Here is an 11,645-nt window from a genome sequence, read left to right on the forward strand (position 1 = left end):
GCAGGAAGTTGGATTGCCCTACTGGAGGACTGGCAGTCCGGGCAGTACAGGCAGAAGGAATCCAAACCAAGCTTGTCCAAGAGGGCTGTGAGTTGGGATCACCCTCTAGATTCTAGAGTCTAGAAGGAATGGCTTGACTTGCCCCCAGAGTCGCATCAGTGGCCATGAGAGCAAGCGGATGGACACCAGCCAGAGGGGACCTTTGCAGAGAATTGCATCTGGTGCATAAAATATCGATGTGCACAGGATGTCTGCCCTATCTGCAGACAAAACTGGAGACATGAACATTTTCTAAGTGATAGTGATCAGAAGACGGTCATTAAGCTGAAAGGGCCTCCCAGGATTCTGGCCTTTAATGGAAATTCGGCTTTGGTATGTGCAGCCTTGTTCTTTTTATCCTGCCTGCCCTGGCCTGGAAGAACAAGCAGTGCTTTCCTTTCAAGGGCTATTGATTTCTCTCTCTCTCTCTCAGAGTCACAGAGCTCCTCAGCTGTTCACTCTTCAGCTGAAACCAGAGAAATCTTGTCCAGCACAAAGCTGCCAGGGAAACAGAATTAGCAAAACGGACGTCGTCCCCTCAGGATGTCGCTGTTTCCACCCTGGTCTGCCTTGCCTTTCCCTGTCTTTGGAAGCCACAAATGAAATGATCTCAGCTAGCTTGCCTTGAGAATTCTTGTCCCTCGCCTATTCTCTCTCTTCTCAAGCCAAGAGCTTTCACCCAGCAGTGAAGTGGCAGAGCAGATTTGTGGCCCCAAATCTTCTCTAAGAACCTTGGTAATTGGCCCCACCTGAGGGCTTTTGGGGGTCAGGCCTGGCATTCACTAAATCCTCCCCCTCAACACAGCCACTTTGTCAGTCCAGCCTGTGAGTCAGTACGAGGGAGAGGATGCAGGCACCACAGGGGAAGAAGAAAGGCAAGCTGGAAATATATTTGTTTCCTTTGCCCGGGATCATTCCCAGCATCTAAACCAAGTTCTTCCCAGATCCGCCAAGACTGAGGAGGAGTCAGAATAGAGTTTGCAGCAGTCATAGATCATGTGGGAAGACAGAAAACAAAGGGTAAAAAGAATTTCATATACAGATCTCTGCCGTTTGCTTTCAATGGCATTCATTTTGTGAAGCCCCCAGTGACAGCTTCAGACCAGTTCAAACCTGAGGGCAGCACCATTACCATGGGTGAGGTCCCCAGAAGGGCAAGGAAAGACCCCTAACATAGAAAATGGTGTGGCAGGTTCCAGTTCCCCGGTGGGGTCCCATGACTTGACCTTAGGTTCCTGCCAGCACCTGCCCACACTCCATCCCTTCACCCTACTGGGTGGTCATTAGAGCATTATCTGCTTTGATTGATTTACTTGTGTCCACAAGAGTAGAGACACACGGTGTTATCCCCATGCCCGGAACAGAGCCTGGCCCATAGTAGACCCATGATCAATGTTTGTCAACTGAGGGACAGAGCGACTGACTGGACTGTCATGTAAGCAATACCTTCCCGTCAGGGCCTTGGGAAGGTAGGTTCAGGGGCCCCAGAGTTACTGTGGCCCGTATCCCTCTGGCTGCATTCTGGGCAAGGAAAGGCACAGAGCCAAGGAAACGCAAAAGGGCAGGTGTTCAGTGGGTTCCACCCCAGATCTTGGCATTAACAGTCCACTGGGAGAAGTGGCCCAATTCGTGCTCATTACTCCCAATGGTCCTGCCTCCCTGCAGGCATTCTGGAGAAGCTGAGTCACAGGCTCTGAGAGTTGGGAGGAACTTAGGAAACAATCAAAGCTTGCCTGCCATTCATTGTAGGAAACCGCTGTCGTTTCTGAAGGGCGACCGAAGGGAATTTTTTCCTGAAAGCATCCATCCATCCTCCAACTAGGCTTCAGACAATAGTGTCTACGCTGTCACTATCTATGGGCCATGGCCAGTCAGAGCCCACGGGTCTCAGGGGCCCCACCCATGTGGGGGTGGGGGTCCCCACAACTCAGATCTTGAATGTGTGGTGGTCCCATGCAGTATACTATCTTCCTGTCATTCCAAAGGAAAAGTCAGAAGGGTGAATGAGTTGTTTCTAATTCTGGCTTCCGAAAAGTACAAAAGAAGGTTTGTTTCCTTGTGGAGTACACTAGTGCTCAACCTTTAGGACAGATAGCTGAGCACCTTCTGCTGTGTGGCAGGCTGGCTCTCTGTGGGGGCACTCATGGAGCAGTGTCTGCTGGGAAAGGAGGCAGGAGTTCCCTAGCATGGAGGGGTAGATAATCTCCCCGCTCCCTCCCCTCTTCTGTCCTCCCTTCCCCTTCTCCCTCCTCCTCTCCCCTCCCCTTCCTCCTCTCCCCTCCCCTTCCTCCTCCTCCTCTTCCTTCTCTTCCTCTCCTTTCTTCTCTCTCCCTCTCCCTCTCCCCTTCCCCCCTTCCTTCCCCCCTTCCTCCACATTCTTTATAAAACACGGCTTTGGATCCATTCACTGCCATCCCCCAGAAGCTATGTCATTTGAATTCTTGTCCAAGTCAGGATGCTCTCCTCCAAGGGCTCATGGGGCAAGGAACTGCAGCCCGAATCCGGCTAAAATCCAGGAACGTTTTGTGGGCATCTGTCTCAGTCCCCCTGATGGTTTGTCCTCTGCCTTTCCCCCGTTGGAGTCCTTTTGCCCGCTTAAGTGGTTGAATTGGTAGTGAGATCATTTTTCCCATGCAGTGGTGAGCAAGCAGCACTCAGGTGATGGCACCTGGGTAAACAGGAGACATTAGCATGTGGTGGCTGGTGAGTGAAGCCGGTGCAGTGCCTGGCATGGGCTCAGTTGTGCCAGCAGGCAGTGGTGGAGTTTGGGCTTTTTCCCCTCTCTCCTGCCCAGCACACAACCCCCAGAGACAGGTGGGGGCCTTACAGCTTCCTGGCATCAGCCTGAAGCTTCTAGAAAGGCATCCCCAGCACTTCCAAGGTTGCCATCTTGGCTGAGACTGTGAATGTGGTCCCTTGTCTGAGAGTGGGGGCTGGGAGGGGGTGTGACAGAGGAAGAGCTGGGCCTTAGTTCTCTGGGGGTCACCATGAGAAGCACACCTGGGCTTGCACAGAACTCAGTGCTGCTTGTCAGTGTCACCTGGCACAATAGGACCTAGTGCCACAGTTGCAGCCCTAGAAAATTTGACGACCCCTTCATAGCTTTGTTTATAAAAGGCCACACGGCCTAGGCTGTGCTTCATAAGAGAGCAGAAAGCGAGTGTCCCAGTCACTAAGCAGCAACTTTCAGGCACCGTTTCCTCCTGGTCACTGAAACCATTTGTCATTTCCTGTTTTCTCCATTTTCCAACGATTCTAATTGTCAGTGTCAAAAGGCAACAACTGTTTTCTTGGGGCTTATCTTTGGAGCACATTGATTCAGAACAAAGGATGGGAGCCTCCATCTGCAAAACAAAGGAAGCAGCCTCCTCGGGAGGCCTGGAGAGAATGCTCTGGCTCCTTTTGCCAGGGACAGCAGGACCAGCACAGGAGCAGAGGGCTGGCGGTGCCTCTGGACACTGCCGTAAGGTGAAGAGCCCGTGGAGGGCTGTTGCTTGCTGGTGGCACCCCAGACTTGAAGGTCCTGCAGAGCTGGCCACCGGCACCCAGGCTGGGTGTCAGCAGCGTTGTGTGGCCTTGGCAGTTTCCATAGTGATAGGCTGGCCAGCTTTTCCATTAGACTCCGGGGTCCTCTGGAATGTGTGCTTCCCGGGATGAAGAAGCCCCAGCACCCACTGAAGCCTGCCCTGCCCCGGCGCGGCCTTTCCTTTTGTCCGGCACGCCCCTGGGCTTGGCTTTCTCTTTCCGTCCCTCCCTTTGGACTTTTTACCACACTTCCCCTGCTGTTTCCTTAGTCACACTCTCCAGCCTCCATCTGCCCCTGCCCCTGAACCCCTACCTCTGTACAACTATGTTATTTGATGAAACCAATGCAGCAACCGGTGGGGATGGAGTTAAGGTCCGTTTAGACCTAGCCAGCCATGCAGGAATCTGTCCCCAGAAGCAGCGGAAGCACCTGGTCTGCAATTAGGAGATACTGTACTTCTTAGCCATGTCACCTTGGGCAAGTCATTTAACCTCTCTGAGCCTCTGCTGTCACATCAGTAAGCTGGGGACTGTAGATCTTCTGCCCTGATGTCCTGAGACTGGTACAAGAAGAGCCAAAGCGAAAGGGCTGCCTTCAGAAATGGCCGCCAACCCTGACCATCTCAGGCAGATCCGGATGGTGCGGCCTTGGGCAGTGGTCCTGTGACCCCCGTGCTCCTCAGTGTCCACATGGGGTGTTGCTAGATGACATAAAATAATGGGTGAGACGTGCTCAGTATAATGAGAGCTTGAGAAGGCAGATCCCACCCCCACCCCCACCGCCACCCCTTGCCACCTTGCCAATGCTTCGGCAGGGAGAGGGCAGCTCCATAGGGCAGCTGAGACACAGCCCCTCACTGCCCACACGGCAGCTCCAGTGGAGGGGGAGGCAGGGACCAGGACAGGAAGCGAGCTAGGGGCGGGAGAGAAAAGCAAACCCCAGTCTGGTGGAATCGCTTCTGGTGTAGTCTTCCCGGTGCCATGTGTTTGTCCTCTCTGCCTTGGCAGGAACCAAGGCCAGGAACTGCTGCCAGGCCTGAGAGCCGGGCACAGTCCCAAGCACTGGGTCTCTACCCCGCCCCACTCCCGCCAGCCCCACTGAGTGCAGAGAAGGGTTCCCAGAAGCCCTTTGCTGGAAAAACAGGCACTGCACGGGCAGCCCGTGTTGTAGAGTCAAGTCCTCTGGCATCTGGGGGGACACAGAGCAGAAAGTGGACTTGGAGCGTGTGCTCCCAGACAGAGCTGCCTTGGTGGTTGAGAAGCGGAGAGAGATGGCAGCAGTTGAGCAGAGATGGCCGGGCTCCCCTCACTGTGTGGGGTGAGGCTTCAAGCACTGGACTGGGAGTCAGACCTGGATTCGAGTCACGACCTGACACCAACTGGCCGAGGGTCTCAAAGCAAGTCATGCCTTTTCTGGGTCTGGGGGCCTTCATGTTATTCCCTCCTGGCTATGTTCTTCCCCTTTGCTCCTTGAGCCGCTCCCAGACTGAGTGCTGAAACTGCGGCCTTGAAACTTGGCTCGCTCCTCCCCCTGCCCACCCAGCCAGCTTTCAGATGGAGACAGGAAGCTCCTCCCAATTGCCTATGCTGCAACTAGTCAGGAGAAGGGCGGGAGGTTGGCAGTAAGTGTTTGGCTACTCCCAGTGTTGGAGACTGTGTCCACCTGACCATGTGATCATCTGGCCGTTCATGCCAGGACCACCAGGAACAAGCCTCAGTCCTCTTCCCGATGTCCTTTCCCTATGAGAGCCCTGCGGAGGCTAGGTATCCACCACTACATAGCCCACAGTCTGCTCTGCCCCAGCCACAGCATCCTCGGCTTGCTCAGCCATTCTTTGTCTGGGTAGCTTGAAGTCCAATCCCCACTCTCATTACTTACCATCCTCTGAATGCAGCCAGTCTGTCTGGGTCTCCCTGAGATTGGCATGCCCAGACTCCTGTGGGTATAGTCTGGCCAAGGCAGAGTTAGCATAGGACTGTCACCTCCCTCCTTCTACATACTCTGCTTCTATTAATGCAGCCTAATGTTACATTTGTTCTTTTGGTGACCGCATCTCACTGCTGACCCATCCTGAGCAGATGGACATCCAAAATGCCTAAATCTTTTTTCTGTGTGCTCTTGCTATTAAGTTCTGTCTCTCCTGCCCCATTCTATGCTGTTGCAGTTGGTGTTTTTAACCCAGGTGCAGAATCTTACTTGATTTATACCTGTGGAATTTTGCTCGAGAGGGTGGGGCATGCATGCGAGTGTATGTTGGTGTGTTCATTCATGCTTTCTGCTGCACCAACGCCAAGTCCTAGGTCCCCACGCAGCGATCCTAAGGCTAATTATTTATTGGTAGCTGTAATCTAATTTGTCTTTTTCATCTTCTGTTTAGCAAGAGGAACAGAGATCAGGTCTTATGGCAATGACCCCTGAACGGCAGAATGCATATATCTCCCAACAGATGAGTCCATTTCAAGGTAAGCAGTTAAGGCCAGTGTTCCCAAAGGGGTGGGCAAGGGGTGCATATGTGGAAGTGGGGTGAGAATTCATTTCAGAGTAAGCAGTTACTGTGTTTCTGAAAGCATTGAGAGAGAGGAGATCTGAAAATCAGTTAAATAATTCATCCAACTCTAAGAGCAGGATCCCAATCGAAGGCCTGGTCTAAATGACTCCAAAATCACCATTTAATTCAAGAGACTGATTTCCCTGAGTCAGGCCCCTTAAAGCAGCTATTTCAATGGGACAGGGAAACACCGCCTAGGATCTGGATTAGAATCACTTGGGGGCTGCCACACCCCCAGGACTCTGATCCTGCCCTTCTCCCACACACACATTCACACACTGCTGCAGTGACCTTCCATTTCTAATGGGTTCCTGGGCCATCTGTCAGGTATAGGGAATGGAAAAGGGGTTGGGGAGGCTCTGCTTCAGAAAGTTTGTGTCAGGGGCTCCCAGAGCCTCCACAGATAGATAGCAGGTGTCCCCACCCTACCGTGGCAGCTATAAATGTGATCACCATTTATTGACCTAGGATACAGCAGTTAGCAAAAAGCCTGATGTAGTTCCCACTCCATGGAGCTTGCAGGCTAGCCAAGAAGTCATGAGTTCAGCAACCCTTATGCACCAGTGGGATGAGATTGGACCAGGCCAAGGGTAGTCTTGGGAACACTCAGCATTTGTCTGAGGGTCAGATGAGGCTGCTTGCCCTCAGACAGGAGGTCAGCATCTTTATTGTAGCCCATGACACCCCTACACCATTGCTCTTCTGGTCTTATGGAAGACCTCTTTGGGCCTAATACCAGCGGAGTCTGTGTCCCACTTGTCCAGGCTGGAGTGCCACATCAGGCACACTCCAGTTGCAGGGACAGCACAGACAAGTTTCAGGAAGGCTGGTGGCCTCCAGGAGGTTAACCTTATAAGGCTACATTGTAACCTAGTTGAAAAACATACACATGCCATGATAATAAAAGAACCTAGGCACCATTACAAGAGAAAAAATCATTTTTGTAGACACGAACATGGACTCTTGGGTGGGTCAGACACACTGGGCTTGTGCCCTGACTGCACCGTCTCCCGTACTTGACCTTGGGTTAACCATATGACTGCTACATGACTTAGTGTCCACTCCAAAAAAGTACCTGTAGATATTGGCCACAGTAGATATCAGCTAGAGTGGACTCTCATGACAATGAGGGGAGATGCATTCCCCATCTTAGGCACCTGGGACTCTACCTTCCATCTTCTGCTCCGTGTCTCTCCGTCCCCAGGCTCTTCAGAACTCAGGGAGTCCGGAATCCCAGCTCCCAGATTTCAGCCTTCAGAAAGGAAACCCATTACAGTTCAGTTGAACAAATGTTGTCTGAGCCCCACATCTGGGCTCAGAGGCCATCTAGGCTATGAGGAGAACAGAGGGGAAGAAAGCACCGTCTGCACTCCCTCACCACACTCACTTGCTGTCCCAGGTCACATCCATCAGGTAGAGAATCTAAGAGGCTGAGCTAGCTCCCGCCACCAGCCCAGCCCACCCCACCCCACCTGGCCCCTTCCTTCCTTCTACAAAATATGCACCACCTGTCAAAGGGTGGGCAGTGCCAGGCCCTGCATACAGAGCACTGAGTGTAAAGGCGGACATGGACCCTGGCCTCCGGGAGCTTCCAGTTTTCTTGAAGAGACAAATCAGCTGGCATTTCAGTCCAGTGTGATCTGCTCTTGGTGAGCACAGACCTAGGGAGTTGGGGCAGCTTCCCAGAAGAACTGCAGTCCAGGCTGAGGGCAGAGAAATGAGGGGAATTGTGAGGAATTGGGGAGCAGGGGGGAGCTCAGTAGAGAGCCAAGGGCGGGAGATGAGAAGTCCGTGCTGGGCCGGGAGCTCCCCTCCGGTGGCCACAGCCCGAGTCGAGGATGCCTTTGGAACTCATCCCCACTTCTCTCTTTCTGTACGTAGCCGTCCAAGAACAAGTCACCTCCAAGTGTAGCCGGATCAAGGCAAGCCCCCCATCTAGCAAGCACTTGATGCCACCCAGAACTGGGCTCCTTCAGAACAATCAGAGTCCAGGAATGATCCCACTTACCAGGCACCAGAGCTGCGAGGGCATGGGAGTGATCTCACCAACTCTGGGGAAGCGGCAAGGAATTTTCACCTCCAGCCCCCAGTTCCCCATCCTCTCACACTCAGGCCAGACTCCCCTGGGCAGTCTTGGCCCTGTCTGCCAGCATACACAGAGTCCCAAGGCCACCCCACCAGAAGTGCCCCTGCCTGGGTTCTGTCCCAGCTCCCTGGGCACCCAGTCCTTGAGTCCCCACCAGCTCAGACAGCCTAGTGTGCCAAGAATGCCCACTGCGTTCAACAATGCTGCATGGGTCACGGCGGCAGCAGCTGTGACCACAGCAGTTTCGGGGAAAGCACCCCTCAGCCAAGTGGATAATAGCGTTCAGCAGCATTTTCATAGCAACTCCGTCTTTGCCAAGGCGCCTGTGAGAGTGCCCCTGGTGGCCCCAGCGTTCCCATCGCAGCGGGCACTTGCGCCTCCCAATCAGATGGCCTCTGAAGGCAGGCCTGGCCAGAAGGTGAGTGCCGCTCTGGCCAACAACCCCAGCTTCAGCCTGCTGGGCAGCCAGAGCCTCAGGCAGAGCCCGGTGCGGGGCCCGGTGCCTGTAGCGAACACCACCAAGTTCCTCCAGCAGGGTATGGCCAGCTTTAGTCCCCTGAGCCCCATACAGGCCATCGAGCCACCAAGCTATGTGGCTGCTGCTGCCACCGCTGCTGCTGCTTCTGCCGTTGCCGCCAGCCAGTTCCCAGGTCCGTTCGACAGAACGGGTATTCCCCCTGAGCTGCCACCTGCCGACTTTTTGCGCCAGCCCCAACCCCCACTAAATGATCTGATTTCGTCACCTGGCTGCAATGAGGTAGATTTCACTGAAGCTCTCTTGAAAGGCTCCTGTGTGAGCCCAGATGAAGACTGGGTGTGCAACTTGAGGCTGATCGATGACATTTTGGAACAGCATGCTGCTGCTCAAAATGCCACAGCCCAGAATGCTGGACAAGTCACCCAGGATGCTGGGGCACTTTAAATCTGAGCGGGATGCCCACAGAAACCCCCATGGTGACATCACTCTAGGAAGTGGTGTCAATCCATACCCGCAGTTGTCTCCCGTTACAATTTGAGTGGTGTCGTCAGCCCATGCTTATCCCTCTCTCTACCTGTGACAAAATGGAAAGCTGGTGATTTTTCAAGCTACGTGTACATATTTGAAAATTTTGTAAATGGTTTTCCTAAACATTAATGACAGAAGTATTTATACTTCATTTTGTGACTTTGTAAATAAAGCGGCGGCTTTTGTTTCAGTAGACTTGTGTTTACTATGCATTGTTTCGTGTTTATTATACAATGTTACAAATACGCAGACTGTGTTGTTTGCTCCAGTGATACCTTGTTAAGCTAGGTGGCTGAGTCGCTTATGGTTTTAATGCAATGAGCAATGTGGATGTGACCAAGAGTTGTTGTGCAAGTTGACAAATGCCAAATAGAAAACCACTTGGCCATTTATTTCTATGTTCACTAAAAATCCTATTGCCTTGTGTGATTCTTGATCTCTTTCGCAAACCTTTCAGTCTCCGCTAGCTCTTTCCTAATGAGCATTTACAGCAGAAGCCGTTTTATCGTTAAGTGCCCCACAGAGACACTCTACCAGGAGGCTGAGAGAGTTCTCCAGATCTGGGAGAGGCGCAGAGAGAGCGTGTGAGCCGAGCACTGTCTCAGCAATCCACCTTGAGGAGCTAGAGTATCCTCCTCCCTTTACCATTCAGACCGAGAGAAAAAGCCCAGTTTGTGTGCACCCTCGTGGGGTGAAGGCGAGCTGTGCCTGGTTTAAAGCCTTTCAGTATTTGTTTTGATGTAAGGCTCTGTGGTTTGGGGGGGCACATCTGTAAACATTAATAGTTGATTTGGGGTTTGTCTTTGATGGTTTCTATCTGCAATTATCGTCATGTATATTTAAGTGTCTGTTATAGAAAACCCACACCCACTGTCCTGTAAACTTTTCTCAGTGTCCAGACTTTGTGTAATCACATTTTAATTGCCACCTCGTATTTCGCCTCTACATTTGAAATCTGGCGTCTGTTTCGAGCCAGTGTGTTTTTTCTTCGTTCTGTAATAAACAGCCAGGAGAAAAGTGCCTCTATGTTTTTATTTTTCAAGGGAGTATTCAGTACCTCCAAACCCACGTCAGGAAGCCTGCTGGTGGCTTTGGTTCTTTCAGAGGCTGCTCGATGCCTTGTGTGTCAGAAAGAAAGATTCAGTAGTTTTGCATCACGGCAAAGAAGCCTGTTATTTGGGGCTCAGCCCTTCATTTTATAGAGGATGAAACAGGGCGATGGGAGGCCACAAAGACAACTGCCCCGGGAGCAGGGGTGGGGGAGACTTGCCCTGAGGGTCTAGACTCTCTGCACCACCGTCCTGTCTCCCTTGCTGAAGACCACACATGTCCTTCTTTGACCAGACCCTGCCACCTGATAGGCCAGGACCTGGTAGGCGGGTACCCGGGTTTCATGGATGGAACCACATCTCCCCAAAAGTGGGGAGGTAGCTATTGGGATGCACGCCTCCCACCATCTGCTATAGGAGAGCAGCTGAAGCAACAGTTGGGATCAGAGGTAGTCACAATTGAATGCATCATCACATTTATCCCTCTAGGTGGCTGGGAGAGTTGATATCCTCATCCCTAAGGTACAAAATGTTCCAATTTGATCAGTGGCTTTCAGGAGCTGAGAAAGGCATGTGCTCTGAGGCAGAGCCGTTTTGTCCCACAGAGCCTAAGAATGCTCTAAGAACATGCTCCCTGCCAAAATTCTCAATGGCTGTGACAAGGGACAACGATCGACCAATGGTGGTGGAAGCAGACCTCCCCAGCCCAGGGGCCAGAGATGGGACAGAGGGGTTGTAGAAAGAGTCATTGTCCCAACCCTCCAGCTCTTGGCCAGTCCTCACACAGTCCCCTCCTGCTTCCTGCTGAGAGAGATATCCTCATAGGTCTGGGTAAAGTCCTTCATTTAGCCTTCATTCCCTGTCACCAACTTTGTCTCTGTTCTCCCTGCCCGTCTCAGGCAGCACTCCTCAGGAAGCCTCGCCAGGAGCCAGCCTCACTGCAGCTCCCACTATTGTCCCTGTGCCTCAAGTGTCCCATCCATGCCAGGCCCCAGGCAGGCTGCAGCTTTCCCTCAGGGCCACACCAAAGCACTTGGGCTCAGCTGTGCTGTCCCCCTCTGTCACTGAGCTCAGGGGCAGCAGGGGTGGGGTGCCAGGAGGCCCACTCACCCTTCTCTGGCTCTGTGTTGGACCCACCCGCCCAGCCACTGCTGCTTAGAACCTACCCGCTGGGAAAAGGAAGCCCTCCCGGAGGGGCCACCTCAACCTGACAGCCTCATGGATCACAGTTGTCCCCACTCAGCTCTGCCAGCCCTCAGAGACCCACAGATAAAAGCTGAGCTTGGCTCGCAGAGCTGGTTCCATCTTCCATTCCCAGAGGGTTCAACTTCCTACCCCAACCACACAGGGAACCTCAAGGCTGAGCCAGTGTGGGCTGCAGTGCAGACCAG

The 11,645-nt window shown here is 52.9% G+C and overlaps 1 protein-coding gene across 6 annotated transcripts in view; it reads left to right on the forward strand.

Annotated features, from left to right (window-relative positions):
- The window catches only part of MAMLD1 (mastermind like domain containing 1), a 142,299-nt gene extending 132,074 nt beyond the window's left edge, over nt 1–10,225 (forward strand). For 5 of the 6 annotated variants that reach the window (XM_030807050.1, XM_030807052.1, XM_030807051.1 and 2 more), the window contains 2 exons: nt 5,943–6,027; nt 7,995–10,225. In XM_030807050.1, coding sequence (XP_030662910.1) covers nt 5,943–6,027; nt 7,995–9,121 — 1,212 coding nt within the window. In that variant the 3' untranslated portion in view covers nt 9,122–10,225. The remainder of the gene's footprint in view (nt 1–5,942; nt 6,028–7,994) is intronic. The other variant, XM_030807056.1, reaches the window with a different exon arrangement.
- Nucleotides 10,226–11,645: the final 1,420 nt, after the last annotated feature.

Source organism: Nomascus leucogenys, chromosome X, assembly GCF_006542625.1.
Source record: "Nomascus leucogenys isolate Asia chromosome X, Asia_NLE_v1, whole genome shotgun sequence".
Classification (NCBI taxonomy): domain Eukaryota; kingdom Metazoa; phylum Chordata; class Mammalia; order Primates; family Hylobatidae; genus Nomascus; species Nomascus leucogenys.